General features: G+C 30.0%; 1 protein-coding gene across 1 annotated transcript; it reads left to right on the forward strand.

The window, feature by feature from the left end:
• The first annotated feature begins 10,153 nt into the window (after positions 1 to 10,153).
• On the forward strand, positions 10,154 to 11,572 carry LOC105767560 (histidine-containing phosphotransfer protein 4). Its single transcript, XM_012587127.2, has 6 exons — positions 10,154 to 10,321; positions 10,448 to 10,578; positions 10,668 to 10,736; positions 10,934 to 11,005; positions 11,166 to 11,238; positions 11,314 to 11,572. Exons 1-6 carry the CDS (start codon positions 10,262 to 10,264, stop codon positions 11,359 to 11,361), a joined length of 453 nt encoding a protein of 150 aa, XP_012442581.1. The 5' UTR covers positions 10,154 to 10,261; the 3' UTR covers positions 11,362 to 11,572.
• Positions 11,573 to 19,928: the final 8,356 nt, after the last annotated feature.

The following is a 19,928-nucleotide window of genomic DNA, read 5'->3' on the forward strand; positions in this document are numbered from 1 at the left end:
TTGCTTTGGGTCTTTTATATATATTGGGTATTACTTTTAGACACTCCCTATGAAATTTTAGGTTGCGTTTAACATTTTTAAACAACTGCAAACTTTATTACAAAAACATGGAAGCTTAAAGAGGCGTTTGAGATGGGATTTAGTGAGAGGTAGAGCCAGTGGTCAATGCATGATTAAGTTCCGATGTGATTTGAGTAGGTAGTTCTCACTTCCATCTCATATGGACTCTGGAAACAGTATACTAAAAAGAATGAAAAAAGAAATATAAAATTTGTTTTCGGAGTTTTGAATTTTGTATAACTTCGTTCATAATTGTGGATTGTATGAATTTATATTTCTAATTTTAAATCAAACAACCATCTTTTTCTTATTAAACATTAGAATTTTGAATTCAAGCCTCTCCAACGGACACTTCCATGCTCTCATTTCTCGGCCCTGTATATATTTATTTAAATGGACATTATATAATTCTAAAATTTTATTACAAGTGTTTGGGGTACATAAGTATATGCAAATATTAAATGAACTTCAATTGTTTATTATAATATTGTGGTATCAAGTTGACTTGTGATACCAATTCAGTCATACACTTAAATAATGATATAAATAGACAAATAATGTGATTGAAATAATTTGTGCAATCAAATTAAAATGTGTAAAATATCAACATAAAGATTTGATTGAAGTGGTAAAATATGTATTTCATAAATGTTGATGGCTTGAGTTCAGATCTTAAAATTTTCAACTTTTTATTATTTTTTAAACAAGAAAAGGCAAAATTACAATTGTAATAATATAATTTATTTAAAATGTATAATATTATGTTAATACTTTTTTTTACTAAATTAATATTGAATTGACTTGTGATATTAATTCAACTACGCCTTTATATATTTGAGGCAACAATGTTGTGAATTGATGGCAGTTGAAATGAATTAGGTAAGCAAGAAGCAAACTTTCCCCATAAGGCTATGAACCCTGGATGAAGGTATCGTTTCATCTCAAAAGTCACCCCATCATTTCACTCCTTACATACATACATCAGTATTAGGGAGAACTTGAAAGTAAAAAACTGCTACAGAAAAAGGATTGTATGAAATAGGGACGTCGCGTCATATTGTATCTCTTTCTAATTATTTAATGACATTTTAGCAATTTTTTTATGTAATTGATACATAATTTTGGCGATTTTTTTAACTTGAGCTCTGAATTGAACCTTGAATCAAAAGGCTAAGTTCAATGTTCATAGTTCATAGTTCAAATTTAAGGTTCATGGTTTGAGGTTCGAATTTCGAGTTTAAGTTAAAAAATTATTAAAATTATGTATCAATAATATAAAAAAATAATTAAATATTATTAATTAATTAAAAAGAGAGAGATCAGCGCCCATGTTTTGAACCATCTTTTCTCAACTCGTTTACAGCAGCAGAGAATATATATTGCCACTTGTCAGCTATGTGGTTACTCAAATTTTAGAATATGCCTAATTTATATCTCTCTCTGAAAATTAATATTTTTTATACACATATCTGAATATTAGAAAGAGCGATTTCGCACTTGGCAGCATCATGGTTGTCTTGTCAATACAAATCAAGCTTTACTTTTTGTTATTTATTATCAATTATTATGATGATGTTTTTCTGGGTTGATGTGGTATCTAACAAATATAAGTAATTGGGTGGCAGACTTCCTCCATCATTGGATTCTCCACCTTTTAATTTCAGGTATGCTACGAGGATCATGTCTCATTCAGTTAATTTGGAATAATAAAATAAAAAAGAAGGCTAGCCAATGGTGGGGTGGGGTTCCTACCTACAGTAAATTTGAATAGACAGTCACACAGGGAGAGATAGAAAGAGATTCTGAAGAAGATGAGCAGAAGGAATTGATGCTGCGGCTTTGAAAGAAAGAACAAAAGAATATGTATGAAAAGGTTAAGTTTGTGTCTGATTACACGCATCAATCCCCACAAAGTAGGTTTATTACCCCTTTACCACATTTAATTAATTCCATTTAAAGAAGCAACAAAAGGGGCTCTACTCAACTCACAACCAAACACCTAACCTCATCCACATCTATATCTTCCTTCCTTTTCTTTGAATCAATCACCTTTTCTTTCATACTTGGTTTTATATATTTGGATTCCCCCCTTCTTGCTGGTAATAGAATAAATGACTCATTTTCTAGAAAAAGGAATCATTAGTAAAGGAAGACGTGGTTGTATTTGCATTCTTCATAAATCTTGGTAAAGGGTCTGTTCAAGCAAGTTATCAGTCATTCATGACGAAAGTAGTCCTGGTTATATAGCATTTACTATTAACAACAGGAAAATGCAGTTGTCATTATGATTAGGTTTCGAATACAAACCCAATACTTGAACCCACAATACTCCTCACTTGTTGTATCAGAAATAAAATAAAATAAAAAGTGTTAGATACAAACAAATGGTTTGAGTGGTTACAGTGGGCGTGCAAATAGGAAAACTGTACATATATACTCTTCATGTGAGTAGTTATGGTGAATTTTTGAGAGGCTTATCTTTATAGGTTAATGAGGTAAGTTTCTATGTGACTGAGAGATAGCAGCCAATGATGATGAAAGACTGTATTCTCCACTGAAATAGATTCAATAAGGGAGTTTCTCTGATGAAAGTAGTTAATTTAACAAAATGTTTGGGACAAATCAAACTTTAATGTGGCATTGTAATGTATCAACATATGCAAGCAAGGCTGGAACATAGCTTCAATATCAATGAATTCTACAAGATATGAAATGTAAATAATAGCAGATTAGAAAGTGTTGGGCAACCATAAGACTTGAATTTGAATATTATACAGCAACCATAATACAAATGATATATTCTATCGTCGGCTTTACGAGTGTTTAACAGAGAAGCTGTGAGCAGACAGGTGTTTAAGGATTATATTGTGGAAATAAAGGGCAGAAAGAATCTCTTCCCAAACACTTCTCTCATCTTCTTCTAACATGTTGCTGTATTTTGCAGGCACACGCAGCCCTTGATTATGACCACTGCATATTAAAAATCGTATCACTACGTCAAGTGTTTTCTTTTAAAAGAAAAAGAAAAAGAAAATTCTATTTCTACTGACATAAAATTTTGTAGATATATTATTTCCCTATTTTGGAAACTACAAATTATTCTCTTACTTGTTACTGTGGCCTCGTATTGTTATTCTCCACCCATCAAATCCAATAAATTAATATAACTCAATGATTGCCCTCTACCATCTATCTTTTCATTCTCTGTTTTCCCCGAATCAAAACCATATGTTCATCCAAAACTAACTTACTTTTTATAACTAATCTCATGCCCATCAATGGAGATTTGAGTTTTAACACAATCATGGCTACCTGTTGTTTTTTTTTTTTTTTACACAAAACCTGACGTGACTCATGATAAAGATTGGGACAAAAATTTATTGATTAACAATCTTTTTGGATTTTAATAAAGAAAAAAATTTATGATTTAATATATCATGTAATTCTGATTTTTCACAAATTATTAATACATTGTTGAGGTAACACCACAAAATACTTATGTTCATAAAATATAAAAATGAAAAGATATACATTTGAATCGCAATTAAAGTTTAATGTATTGAATAAAAAATTAAAAGCATTAAATATTTTTGTTTTGGAAAATACACATGATTGCTATTGCTATGGTGGGATCCGATATAGCTTAAGATGTATGCAGTTTGTGGCTGTGGGGTATATATGTCGCTTCTCTTACATGGTAGTAGTGGGGTATATATAATACCTTTTTAAGCTGATAGACAACCCCTTGCTCAACTAAATATATAATTTATGTTTTAAGACAGTTTTCATCATTTTAGTTTTGCTCCATCAACTTAAACCACTTTTAAGCATTTTAACCCTTAATCTCCAAAGTGTTTTAACCATTCTTGAATGCCTTTATTTGATTACAAATACATATATCTCTATATACCTAATTAACTTTCCAAAATCTATAATATTTTTTTATACAAATCCTTAATCCCTCAACAAAAAATGTGCTCAAGCATATTTAAACACACATCCTCCTGATGTTACAATAACAACGATACCAACTGAATTAAAACTTAATCATTAATCTTAAATAATTTTTTGGAAAAACAAGATAACATAAAATATGTCTACTTTTTGCCGATTGAGTCTAAGCTCGATTGGCATGGGCATTGTTGTCAATGCAGGGGGATGTGGGTTCGAGTGCGCTAAAGCGCATTATCGAGGCTATGGGTAGTTTTAGGCATTGTGTTAAAAAGAATAGATATGATCAGAACTTATAATTGTTCAAAAAAAAAATATAAAATTACTATTTTTAAAATTTAATTTCAGTGTTTGTTTTTGCATAATATAAAATATAAAAATGAAGTTATTAATAATTCTATCAATTCTTAACCTCTATAAAAATTTAATGAAACCAAAAATTATATAATAGTTATTTATACATGACACATGAATATAATAATTAAAAATAACTACATTTAAAATCCAATAATTTAATCACTACCATAATATATAAAATCAATAACAATAAAATTTTGATAACGTTAAGCATAAAACTATCAACTTATAGTATTAAAGTATTCTTTTACAACTCATAGGAGCAAATCACTATACAAAATGTATACATTATTAGAACATAGTGACTATGGGTAAATGCCCTTCGCCAATGGATCAATTCTTAGTATTTAATATTAAAGTATTTTGTTATAATATAAAATAATAATTAATATAAATTTCAACTTAAATTTTATAAAACGAATAAAACTCCAATAAAAAAATCTTTTCAAAATATGTCTCTTTTTTAAAAACAAGTTATGTAAGTAGATAAAAAAAATTAGAATAATATAATTTTTTGCCTCCAAACTTGGCAATTAGTTTCATTTTGACTAGGTCTATTTTAGTCATTGAACTTGAAAAGTATAAAGGTTTAATGACGTGACACTCTAACATTGTGCCACACCATCATTTTAAAAAGTTAAAAATAATTATATAAATTTTCAGGTGATGACGTGATATAATCTAGAGTGTCACATCCAATGTTTTTATTAACCGAATCGGTAGTTAAACCAATCAGACCATCGTTTCCTTATTCGACCAAATTCGACCACTAGACCAACAATAATTAAAAAATATTAAACTGGTTCAACCTATTCAACTGTCGAGTTTTGTCCTAATTTTCGACTTTTATCAATTTCAAGCTGTTTTTGATTCAACCTCTTTGTTTGAATTGTTATATCGATTGATTATCAATCCAATTGGTCTGACCGATTGATCCGATCCTGTTCCAATAACATCAAATCTTGATGGAATACAAGTTTAAAGGCCAAAATAGATGTGGTTGTCAAGTTCATGTACCGAAGTGAACCTGATTATCAAGTTCAAGAGTCAGAGATTATATTATTCCTAAAAGTTACAAAATAAAATTAGCTTATTGTTACTAAAAGAAACATAGAAATTTAGCTTTGTGGGACGTGAGAAAATGAAATTGCATAGGATGCTTCAGAATCAGGTGAGCTCTGAAATTATGAAACCCTTACAGATAGTGTGAGAAGAAGAGCCGAGTTTTTGGAATAGGGAGGATCTAAGCTTCTTGCCCCACAAAAGAAAACAAATCATACATAATTGAAGTGATGTATTTTCTTTCTTCTTCTCTTTTTAAAGCAATAAATAGCATCGTTCATTTTTTGCAATCATTCTTTTTTTAGAGTCAGCTAAGTTGAGATTCCGGCATTAATTGTGGAGTGAATATTTGTCAATTTTTATAAAAGAAAGAAATACTGAAATCAATGGGTTTTAGCAAAAGATTTCCCAACATAAAATCTTAGGATAGAATCAAAGCTTTGTGAGAACATGAGATAGTTGTCCAACATATCTCCTATTTATACAGTATCTAAAACAAAAGGCTCGGATTAAGGTAATTAGTTCATTAATATTGAATAGTAAATTTATTTAACAAAAAGGGGGGAGATGTCACATGTACGGGACCATTTGTGTATCAGCAAATGTGTGTTTTTTTGGGGGAAACATTTGTAATTCATAGTAGAAAGTTTCAGTACATTGAAACATGAGTTCAGAGTAAAACAAATTAGAGAACACAGTAGTAACCCTTACCAACACATAAACTATACCCAGAAATTCGCCAAATCCTAGAAATTTGTGCCGGTAAGAACAGCTCCGCCACCAATACCCATCAAAACCACACCTCTTGCTCTTCAGGAAGATGTTAGCCACTAGCAAACAGACACGTTGACTAGTGCGTCGTATCCGCTCCCACCAAAGACGCCATCCCAGATCATCTAACTTGTTTAAACCGTTAAGATCAGACGAAGAAAACAAACGAATCAGTTAAGCCTCGAGCGAATTGATACACCGGATCCGAGTGAGCGAGTCCTAGCCAACTCGAGAAAACCTCCAACATTTATTTAACCCGAGACAAAACCCCCTGGAAAAACAAGGGAGGCCGACATGGGGAAGCAGGAGGAGCGAGAGGGAAGGCGAGAAAGCGGAGAACCGGAGAAAGGTTGGTGAGGGAGGAGAGGAAACCGACTGTTCCAAAGTGGCCAGAGGCGACAACCCAGAAAGGAACCGCTCCAAAAAACAACATCAAGAGAAAGGAGGGAGGAAGGTGAGGGGAGAGGGGAGGGGGAGGGGAAGGGGAAGAAGGGAGAAAGTCGGCGACGACAATAAGGTGAAAAACCAGACTTCAGGAGAAGAGAACATAGAAGGGAGAAGCAGGCCGTCCGCCACCCGACGACAAAAAACCTTACCTCGGGAAACCAAAATGAAAGAGAAAGGTAGAGGTATTTTTTTATTCACAAGACAAGTGTCTTTTATTTCTTAAATATATATTTAATAAAAATATAATAAAATATTAAAAATATATCTTAATATTTTAAAGTTGGTTGTGGAATAAAATATTAAACAATATAAATGTATTAAATAGTCACACATAATTAAATAGAAATTTTAACAAATATAATTTTATGTCGGATTGGAATGGAGTTTCGTATCATTAAGGTTGTCCAAAATTAGGCCATAAAATGGTGGTTTGTGGATGATGAAACTTGATCACAATTGTTTGAGTAATATTAGCGCTTACAACATCTAAATTTTGGAGATTTTAGCAAACATGGAGATATTAACAAAGAAATTTATGTGTAACAATGGAAAGCAAGAACCATCCTAATTATGTTGCAAAATTAAATAAAGCAATCTATGGGTTAAAGCAGGTACCGAGACCTTGATATGGCAAGATATATAGAAGAATTACTCGTATTCACCGACTATTTAGTAGCACCAATAAACACAAGCTTGTTAGTAAAAGCACGTGATGGAAAACTATTAGTAGTGCTTCATTACACGAGTCAACCTTACCACAAGATTTCAGACAAACGAGCTTGAAGAATTGAATCACTTCTTAAGATTTAATATAGAACGGGCCAAGGAAAGTTTGTTCTTAAGTCAACAAAAGTATGTTTGAGATATCTTGACAAAATATGAATGCTTAAATGCAAGTAAATTTCAAAACCAATGGAAACAAATACCCAAATTTATTCAGTTGAAGAAAAAGACCCAAATGATGTCCCACCATGTATAGACAATGGTCTTGAGTCTAATATATCTCACCCTAATGCATCCATATATAATTTATGCAGTTGGAAGGGTAACTTGCTTTATGCAGAAGTCAAATAAACCTCAATTAGAAGCAATTTATCAAATTTTAAAGTATGTTAAAGGCACCCTTGACTATGGCGTATACTATGATAGCAAGACTCGTGTGAATTGGTAGGACACTATGATGCATATTATGCTGGCGATTGTGATACACAGCAGTCAACAATTAGATATATTAGAAGCAATTTATCAAATTTTAAGGTCTGTTAAGACACCCTTGACTATAGCTTATACTATAACAGCAAGACTCGTGTGAATTGGTAGGACACTATGATGCATATTACGTTGGTGGTTGTGGTAAGCGACGGTCAGCAATCAAATGTTTTCAATTTGGGGTCCACTATCATCTCTTGTTATGGCAAGAGACAACCTATTGTGCCACGATCAAGCACAAAGGCCGAATACAGGGCAATAGCAACGGAAGCACGAGATGTACATATGGTTAATACAACTCTTGAAATGTCTAAAGCAGCATGTTACTATGCAGTTAAGTTGTATTGCAACAACCAATTGGTAATACAACTAGCAAAGAATCTAGCTTTTGATGCATTGATGCACGAATGTAGAATGTAAAGATGCACTATCACTATACTCATGAGAAAATACTTAACGATGAAATTAAGATAAAACACATTTGATTAAAAAATCAAGTCCCCATTTTATTTATCAAAAAAATCAATGGATACAAACTAAAAGAATTTCGTAAGCAACTTAAAATGACCTCAAAATACAATTGTAGTACAAAAGCGAAGGGATTGAAGGGGAGTGTTGCCATCATCACTGGCTCTCTCTCTCTCTCTCTCTCTTTCCAAATTTTATCATCACATAGTCTATTCATCCATAATTAAAATCATGATTCAATAAATTGTATGCTTTCTTATCGTCTTTGGTAACATTATTCTTTTGACATCCATCTAAATTTTGTTTTTTCAATTTAATACCTCCCTATTTATTGTTTAAGTAATTACATATATTTGCTCCCTCCACAATTTCTACAAGTAGAATTACGCACTCCTTTTCGATTTTCTTTTAAGGAAAATAGTTTTATAATAGTGAAATTATTAGATCATACCAAAATGATAAAGTTTGAGTAAGATTTAATTGGATAGATTAAAGGTAGTATAGAATAATAATGCTTTATAATATTGTTAAAGACTAATCTTTCATTGAATGATTTTAAAAGCATGTCTTTTTTTTTGTCTAAAATTTTAATCTTATATACCCTCTTTAATTGAGAAAAAGAAAAGCTTAACATTTTGGATATTTAATGGCTTAATTTAATTTAGAGCCTCCCGGTTGGACAATGCGTTTACTTGTGGTTGGTGTAAAAATAATTGTAACGATAACGTGAGATAAAAAAAAATACACCTCATTGAAAATGAACATCCGTCGTCGAAAAAGACCTATAGACATCTTCGGTATAAATTCTGTCTCATTGATGCCCACTAAAAAAACCTGTTTTAGTTGCCAATTGCGGCCAAACCAAAACATAAAGAGAAGCCGAAATGGCATATTCTAAACCATTTCATTTGGCAATTTCGGCCTTTGGGGCTTTCTTAGGCGTTTCTTATTATGAAAATCAAATTCTTATGTAATAAGTGTTATTCATAAATCAAATATTTATTAAATTGAAAGTAATTAACTGCTGATAATTAAAATGTAATGTTTTTTAAGATTCAATTATAAGAAAAAAAATGAATTTTCTAATACAATTGTGATTATTATTCATATAAATTTTAAGTTTATAATTTATTTCTTAAATTTTGATTTAATCCTCTCAAAAATGATAAAGACATAAATCAATATAAAAATAAAATTATATTATACAATTATTAAATAATGGGTCATGTGTTAGATATTTTTAAGAGGAAAAAAACGACAAGCAAATCTGATATTTTGTTCTTTTGGAAACCGAATCAGAATGAAGTCCCCAGTTATGAGTGATGCAACCCAACACTGGAAAATTTTTTGTTAAAATTCCAATACCTATTATTAAAATAAATTTATATGACATTGACAATTACTGATATGTGATAAAAATAAAATATATTATTTATTTATATTCATTCTAGACCAACATTTTTAATTTTTATATTATTACTTTAAAATTTAAAATTTTATAAAATATTAGAAATATTATTTGACGCTGTGTATAAAAATATAACTTTTATATATTTTAAATTTTTATTTTATCATGTGTCAAAATGTGGAACTATTACGAGTCATCATGTTATTGATTGTTAATGTCATGTTAACTTATTTTAACGGGACTTAAAAAATATAAATTAACTTACACTTTTCAAATTTAAGTAAATTCTCAAATTCACGTGCATAAATACTAAACTTTAAATGTATATATTATAAAACTTGGGATTTGTAGGTATGTTCCAGCAGCAACTAATCTTTTATGATTATTTAAAATTATTGACAATGGATTTCTCTACTATATAAACCCCCCTTCTTCCTTCCCCATTTCCACTGCAACTATCACTCAAACCATCAATTTCTTTCATTCTCCCCTTTCTTTTCGTTATTCATTTTCTTTAGTTATTTGTGAATGGAGAGAAACCCCATGCGTAGGCAGCTTGCAAGCATGAGGAAATCCCTGTTTGATCAGGTTTGTTTTCCTCAACATTAATTTGTATGGTTTTAATCTTCAACATATGTGTTCATTGCTCACTTATTTATGTGGGCATAAGAGAAAACCAACTTAAGCAGTGTTTTGATGTTTATACATATATAGGGATATCTGGATGAACAATTCATGGAGTTGGAGCAACTCCTAGATGATGCCAACCCTAATTTTGTCGAAGAAGTTGTCACCTTGTACTACCGCGATTCTGCCAGATTAATCCTCAACTTAGACCGCGCCCTGTAAGTTCTATTTTCATGCTACTCAACCACCGCAACAGTTTGATGATCATCATATTATATATATATGTTTTCATTTTGGTGCTCTCCAGGGAGCGGAGGCCTTTAGATTTTAGTAAGTTGGATGGGTTAATGCATCAGTTCAAAGGAAGCAGTTCAAGGTAGCATGTTAAGCAAATCTCTTTTTTTTTTTCTTTCATTTAAAATAAAAATAAAACCGCTGAAATAATGTGAAAAGAGTTACAATCTTGTATAATAAGACTTGATATATAGGTATAAATTAAAAGCAAGTATATTCTATGCTGGCTTTAACACAACCAATTATTGATTTTTAAAAATTCTTTGGGATGGGTTGCAGCATTGGAGCCAAAAAGGTGAAAGCTGAGAGCACATTGTTTAGGGAATATTGCAAGTCTGGAAATGCAGAAGGGTAATTCCATCTTCTCTTGAAAGCTTCCTCTTCCTGTATTATACCCGAATTTGGAAGGATCACATATCCATATCTAAAAATATGTTAAGACATAAATGTTTGATGCAAAAATGAAAAAGAATCCCAATAATATAGCCTACCACTTTGGTTTAACTTGCAGATGCATGAGGACTTTCCAGCAACTGAAGAAAGAATATGCAACATTGAGAAAGAAGCTTGAAACTTACTTTCAGGTGCCCTTTTTTTTTTTTCCCAAATTATGTAATTTTAGGTCCTGCTAGTGCTAATTTCTTTTCTATTATGATCAGCTGGCAAGACAAATTGGACCAATGGAGAGTGCAAATCGCCCCAAGTAGAGACAGAGCCCAATGCAGAAGTGAGTAGTTGTATTCCCAAACTTCACCTTACTGAATTAGCTTTGATTTTGCTTGTAAAGCTATGTTTTAGATTGAGCTTCGTCAGAAAGCTTTGCTCTATCAGTCGGTGCATATTTTGTATTTTGGTATCCATTAAAAAAGTGTAGTTGAGTTGATAATTTCAATAAATTGAAACTCTATCCTTAACACCTTTTACTCCCTCTTCCATCAATCGCTGCTATAAGAATAAAAATTGAGATTTTCAAATGTTGCCATTCTTAGACGACAGCATGAAGTAACTATATTTCAGATTCATGTTAAAGGGCGCTGCCATAAGCCCAAACCCAACATACGAAGATGGTGATGTATGGTTGTGGTGCGAAGAGAGGATCCAACATAACCCAACCCACGTTAGATTGGGCTTTCACTCTTATTCAACTTCAAAAAAAAAAAAAAGATAGATGCGTTTGATATTTTTAGGTAATTTATAAGAAAAATGGGCAATTCTACATTTTATTACTTCAATAATATAGGTATTTTTTTTTCAAATTTTATATTTTAAAAAATAAATATAAGTAACACAATAAAAAATTCATGTACCACTCAGATTTATAAATACATACAAGATATATTATGATTAACTTGAAAAAGAAGACATATCACAAATAAATTTTAATATAAATATATAATATTTTAATGCAATTATAAAAAATAAAAAATCTAAAGATCATGCTTCAAATATATCAATATTAGATGTAGTTGTATAACAATTTGAGACCAAGACTTTCAGCCCGAATTTCAATCACTTTGAGAAAAAAAACAAATACCATGCTATAATTTTGGTTAAACCTCTTATAAATCATTCATCAGTCTCCTTCATTCTACTCAACCGGCTGCGGCTGCCAATCATTAGTCTTTCTCCCCCTTTTACCTCCTCCTCCTCCCTTTTCTTCTTTATTTCTTCCTTTTGTTGCTCCATTTGGTTATCATTAGCAAAGTTTCCCATTCTCTTCTCATCCTCTCCTTCACTTTCCTCTCTTGCATTTTCTTTTTCCCTCTCCAACTCCTTTCCCCGCCATCTACTCCGTTCTCGCCTACATTGATTTTTTACCGACTACCCTCCCTTTTCTATCAAGTTTTTTTATGGATGCTTTAGGAGTAGACAAGGTTTGCTCAAGTTCTTTAGTGACTTGGTTTCTCTTTTAGCAAAAAAGTTAATAAAGATATATAAGTTTTAAAGAAACCAATTTTTAAAATAAAAATATCAAATTAATAAAGTTATATATAAAGAACAATTATTGTGAATTATTTGTAGCGACTACGTTCATTTCTTCAAAAGTTACTCTTTTATCCTAACAAAACAAATTATTCTTTAAAAAAACAAGTATTGCTCATTCACGACTAGGTGTCAATATATTAGTTTATCAGAAAAGACAATTACTTTTAAAATCATTTTAAGAAAAATTCTGACTTAAAAAACAATTTTTTTTTTTGTAAATTGAGAGCCACATTTAACTTTAAAATATACATAAATATTAAAATTGTATTTTTCTTTAAAGGCAGTTCATTTTGGTTTTGAAATATTGTAAGATAATGTTTATGAATCTGAAACTGTTTTCCAAATTAAATTAGCCACGTTTTTATTTATTTTCTAAGTAAATATAATCCACTTTTATGTCCATCTCTTTTACCAAAACAAATGTTATGAGTTAAATAAAACTATAGAATGTATTCAATCTTTAGGATATAACATATTAAAATGAACATACTACCATCATCCACACTTGTTTTGTTTTTTATGAACTATTTTTAGGTCACGATTAATTTTAAGACAACACTTTAAATGTGCTTTTGAAACAAGGCAAGCATGTACACCTTAAAATATAAATGACAACAACTGTAATTTTCTTGTAGTAGATTGAGAACATTCTATTTGAAAGTTTATGATTGGTCATTTCCTTGACCCAAATGTCAAAAAGTATGTAGTTAGTTCACAAAATCTTAAATGAGAAGAATTTTGAAGGTAACAAAAGCCTTAAAGCTAACTACAACTTTTCGCATTTTTTTTAATATAATTTGGTGTTTGAATTTCACATTTTTCTTTTAATACAGTATTTATGTTTTTTTGTTTAATGTAATGCCTATATTTGACAAAAGTTATACATGTTAGTTTTTGAAGATACGGTTTTAGGATTTAGGATTAATTTTAATCAAATTAACCCTAAGACCGAATTAAATGGTCATTTCTATCGGATTGTATTTAACAAATTAAACGTTAAATTAAACAAATTCATAATTAACACTAAATTTGTTCTATTAACATAGTCATGAAAAATTCAAACCTAATAACATTAACAATTAACTTTCATCAAATCAACCTTAAACCCCGAATTAAACACTACAAATTTAACATTGTTAACTTTGGGTACCAAAAAATATAACTTTTTTGTCAAACGCAGGTACCAAATTGGACCAAAATATAATACAAGTACCACATTAGAAAAAAGTGTCAAACTCGAGTACCAAAAATAAAATTAATTTTTTAATGTAAATTTTAGTGAATGCTTTTTTGAAATTACAATATTTATATATTTTAATTGTTTAAACTTTAAATCATTCTTATTTAATCTAGCCTAGTAATCTTTAGTTTAGTTGGCATTATTGTTATTATAACAATCAATAGGACGTAAATTCAAGTGTATTTAAGCATGTACTTTCACCAATTTAAGGGTCAAGAGAATTATAGGTAGATGTAAGCATTAAATAAAATAGATTTTATGTAATCTATGTTACTTATAAAATTATTTACTAAATTGGTGCCAAAAGTTATTTGAACATAAAAAAAAGTTAAAACTTTTAAAACTAAAAAAATTATAAATTTTATATGTATTTGAATAGTTTTTAATTAATTTCATTAAATAGCTTAATTTACAATTTTTTTTAAAAATCTGAAAATAGATAACTAGTTAACTTGAGAGATGTAAAATCCTTTTGATGTAGGTTGAATCCTTGGTGTTGTTTTTATATATATTTTATTTAATTTGTCGATTTTTAATTGCAAGTTAACTTTTTTAGCATAACAAGTTGAGCATGTTACAAATAAATGTTTAATTTCTGGATCAAATATAGAACTGAGTTTTTGGTATTTTGCAAGCAATGTTTTGGTATAAAAAGTTTTTTTCTTTAATATCATTTTGATGCTAAGTTTTAGTGATTAAAAAAAGAAAGAAAGAAGAAAAACGACTACTCATAGCATTGCCAATGCCAATGTTTGTTTTTATAATTCAAAGAAGGGATTGGGAGAAATCTGGAAATGGGTCCGACATGAGATTTGTAAACAGTAGGCATCACCGGCGCATGAAAAATGGAACCCATTACAAAGAAAGTGATGGATGAATCAATGAAGCGAAGAAAAAACTTGAAAAAGGAAAAGCCAATAGTGTATCTACTTTTTAGATAAAACAAAGAAAGAAAAATATGCATGAATTGTTAATATTGAGATTGGGGCATTAAAGAAATATGCGAAATGTGCGAGAGATAAAAAAAAGGTGGCTAACAAAGGGAAAATGGATTGACATTATAGGGCAGGGCACCAACAAGATCCTTTTTATCCAATGGCTACCCGATAGATAGGGGATTGTCTGAATTTATGTTCTGATTTTTTTTAGTACAATCCTTAATCAGTTCGTAGCTTTCTCAAAACATAAAAATGTGTTGAGATAAGTTACTCAAATTCAATTAAAATAAATTTAAATTCAATTTGGTAATTATTAAATCGAATTCCATCTATTTATCAAGCAAAGTTCAAGTATTAAAATATTCAAGTTGAATAGTCCGTTATCTTATTCGTTTTAATATTTTTATATTATAAAATTACATTTCATCTGTATTATATAATGTGGGGCTTTAAGTATAATAGAGCTCAAATTTGAGTATGAAGAAGCTTAATCAAACTCTTAAATTGATGTTCATTGAAGCTCGAGCTGAATATTGAGCCTAAAATTTCAAGTTGAGCTTGAGCTTACTACCCTTTAAATTCCACTCGGCTCAATTACCTCTTTAGTTTGAACTCATGACCTCCAAATCTCAATAATGTCAACTTGGTTGTTTTCTTCTCCTTTCCATTTTAAAAATTACAAACACATGGGCTTTTCATTGGTGAATGTATTTGGTAGGACTTCTACCAAAATGTTCATATCAAAATAGTTCTTTTACTATTAAACGAGTGAATTTATTTCTTTTATAAATAAAAAGAAAAAATAAAGCTCCATTTAAACCGAATTAATATTTATTTTTTAAAAAGTGATCAATACTAATTAAGGTTAAAACATTATTAAGGAGAATTGATCGAAAGTGTATTGATATTAATTAGAGATTCTTTAAAAAATATGAAGTGGCTAAAAGTGATTTTTAAATTTATTTAAATATAATTTAATATTTTTATGATTTTTGTAAATGAAATATATTGTTTAAATTGATTCAAGTGGGATGAATTTGAGCAATTTTGTCAGTCGTTTTTCTTTCATTTTTAACGCTGTATTTGACGATTTTTGTCTCAAATTGTTGCTTAGATGGTTGGTACTTGGTACTCTATTTTCAGGGAAATCCGTCATGGTGGAACCTGGCATTAATCATGAGAACAGTGGTTTAATAATAAAGTGAAATGATTTTTTTTTCAAAATTTCTTGAAATCAACGAGGTAAACAACCAATTTTATTAATTAATATTCATTTAAAATTATATTTTATGCAAACCTTAATTTGATCAATAATCTCTCATATCTTAAATTAAAGGACAACCAAATCTACATCCTTCTAATTTTATTTGAATAAATTAATATTTTGTAAAACGAAAATCAAATGCCTAACTAATTGACTTTCCACCCAATTTTCTATCTAACCTCAAACTTTAATTTAATGGGGAAATTGTATCATTAGTTTCCTAAAATAATATGAAAACAAGCTATATTTATAAATTCTTATAATTAAATATAATTTTCTTGTTTGCTTACCGTAGACATCAATAATTGTGTTTTGTCAAAATGTCAATCTAAATGTTGTAACTTACAAACATACTTGTTTCACCAAACGTTCTTGACGCCAACACCCAAAGAGTAATTATATTTTCTTGACTAAATTCCCAAAACTAATTACTTATAAACAAGTAATTGAATGGATATTTAAAAAATCTCAATAAAAACCTTAAATTTTGTAAACAAATAATGCAACAATTACAAATTTAAAATCACTTCATGCTTCACTTTTGCATTTGCACTTTTAAAAAACAAGGCAGGAAAATGTTGTGAGGAGGAAAACAAGAAATAGTGATGCCCATTCCGGGTTTTTTACTTATAATATATAATAAAAATAAAATAAAAATATTGAAATGACATGTTCTAAAAATTATGTATCAAAATGATACATTCAAAGGAGTGGAGAGTGGTGCATAGGCGGCACCACTTTAATATTTTAACAGCATTTTGTTAAAAAATATATTTTAATAGTGGTACCAAAGTGATAGGCGGCACTACTTTTTTTTTTTAGTTTATAAGCAGAGAATTATATATCCAAATGAGTAATTATGTGAAAAAATTTAATGATATTTGTCGAAACCGTTTTTTTGAAAACAAAAATTTAGTTGTCGACTTTAAAAATAAAACTGGAGTCGCCACCGATCCTTTATTAAGGTGTGATCGGCCCACCTTAAAAATAATTTTGGTCTACGAATTTTGAAAAACGAGTTCGGGAGTCAGTTACGCACGAGGAAGGGTTAGCACCCTCGTAACGCCCAAAATCGGTACCAAATTGATCATTTAATGTCTTTGTGTCGAAGGTTAAAAAGATTTTAAAATCAACTCAAATGATGAAATTTGAAAAAGGATAATCAATTGTTCAAGTCATGTAAAGAAATCGAGTCTCAATACGTTAGGGTACAATTCCTCATAATTCCCGAACTTTGAATATCACTTTATTTTATGCGAAAATCTTCATTTTGAGAAAGTAACATGCCACACCCAATACGTTAGGACACGACAAGTTAAGTTCCCAAAAATGATTTTTGTACTCATGCATTTTGAATAAAGAATATCCTCGGCTATCTAGAATTAGCAAAGAAAATCGGAACCCAATACGTTAGGGCTCAATTTCCTCGAAAATTCCCAACCTTGAATATTGCTTTTATTCAGAAAAAACTTTTAAATCAAGAAAATAATTTTGATGTATTGTCAAAACCAAAATGTATTTCCCGAAAGGTAAGTTAAAAGTTAGTGTATAATATGAGACAAAAACTTTAGCTTAAAGCATATATGAATATATATTTACAAAATAAAAAAATAAAATGTATAAGTATATATACATAGGTAAATCTTGAAAATTGCACACGTATATATTCAAATACATATATATATGTGTAATATGTATAAAATAAGGAATATAGAACAATCAAAAATGTTTATGATAAGTTAAGAATGTAAAAATATATATTATAGAGGACGAATGTATTTCTCTTTTAAAAATTAAAAAAATATGGGAAATGTATGTGTATTTTAAAATGTTATGTGTATTTTAAAATGTGCATGCATATTTACATATATATATATATATATATATATATACACATTTGTAAAATAAAGAAAGTAATAAAAAATAGGAATACACGTATATACATATTTACAAAAGTAAAAAAGCTTTTGAAATTAAAATAAAAAATGTTTGTATGTACCGAAAATAATAATTACAATATTATTAATAATAGTGAATAATAACAAACAAGTAATAATATAGTATAATAACAACAAATAAAAATAATAATTAAATAGTGAAATAGTTTTAAAAAATGGATTAAATTGAAAATAAACGAATTTTTGAAGCTAAATTTAAAGATGAAAAATAAAAAAAACCAAATTAAGATGTGCACAACAGTTGGAGGATCGAAAGAGAAATTTACCCAATTTCCCAAACGTTGCGCGGCAACATGGACCAAATTAAAACAGGAATGAAATGTGCGGCTAATTTTAAAAAATGAGTTTGATTGAAATGCGTCGCAAAAAAAAGGACTAAAAGCGCAAATTTACCCTTTAAGGCCAGAACGCGCGGATCCTCCCCTCCGGGTCGGGTCACCGCGCGGGTCTGGCCATCAATACGACGCCGTTTTACCTCTGTATTTAAAACAATTTTTTTTAAAAAACTATTTGCAACAGAATGAAAGGGAAAAAAAATTTAAAAAAAAACCCCCAAATGCTCTGCTAGGGTTTTCAACCCCTAGCCCTTTGCGCCGCCGTTCATCAGCCTCCCCACCCAAAGCTCCGATGACGGCAGAGATGGTGGTGGCATGACGACCTCGGCAAACAGGTAAGCTTTTCTTTCTTTTCTTTGTGTTTTATACGAATAAAAAAACAAGAATAAGGAAAAAGAATAAATGAATGACAAACACCGATTAAATAAAACGAAAAAAACCTTTGTTAAAAAAAATCGAATCTGTATATTTCAATCTTCTCCTCTGGTTTTTCTGTGTCTTTTTTACACTCCAAATTTCCCCCCTCTTTGTTACAGATTTCACGGCTTTAAATAGCCGAAATGGAAAAGAAAAGGAAAAATAGAATAAAAAAAATGAAAATCTACTATGTTTCCCTTTGCTATTCTGTTTCGTTTGTGTTTGTTGCTATTTTCTCGCAGGTTTGGTGGCCGTTGAAGAGGCGCGCTCGCACAAAGGGCCGTGCTGCGACAATCGCGGAGGCGTGGGAGGGTGAGGTCATTCTTGGCGCGTGTTCACTTCTTTGTTGCCTAGGGTTTTTCTGATTTTTTTAGTATTTTGGGTTAGGTTTGGGCTTGTAAAAATTGGGCTGCACCCTATTATTTATTTTAACAGGCCCGGGCCAATTTGGGCCGACTACAATATTTTTTCACATGTTCTATTATTTTTAATTTTTTTAAATATAATTTAAAAATAAATGGTAGAATTAAAAAAATTCACCATTAATGTATTAAATAAATATCATATTTAAATTGTTTATTTTTATTAATTGAGCCGGATGGGGGAAGGAGGGAAAATACCACTGGTGCCACCTATCATATAGGTACTACTAGTGTCGCCTATCAAATAGGCATTATACCCCTATACCCCTAAGTGATGTCGCCTATCATTTTGGCACTACTACTAAAATATTATTATAATTTTGTTAACAGAATACTAAGGTAATACCGCCTATGCACCACCCTCTATCTCTTTAAACTTATTATTTTAATACATAATTTTTTGAACAAACTATTTCAATATTTCTTTTTTAATATTTTACAGGCAAAAAAACCCCATTCGCCTTTATAGCTTGGTGTACTAAATCCCAACTCCAATAACAAATCATGGACGGAAATCAGCATCATTAGTCTCATGGTCATTATCGTAGCCTCAAAGAGAGTAGCATGATAAGACTGCCACCTTTATGAGGCGACTTAGATTTTAATATTATATATATATATATATATATATATATATATTCTTTTATTTGCTTCTCTTATTTTATTATGGACCTTGCCTTTAAAATAAGTGTACCTAGTACAGAATTTCATTTC

Source organism: Gossypium raimondii, chromosome 5, assembly GCF_025698545.1.
Source record: "Gossypium raimondii isolate GPD5lz chromosome 5, ASM2569854v1, whole genome shotgun sequence".
In the NCBI taxonomy this organism is placed as follows: Eukaryota; Viridiplantae; Streptophyta; class Magnoliopsida; order Malvales; family Malvaceae; genus Gossypium; species Gossypium raimondii.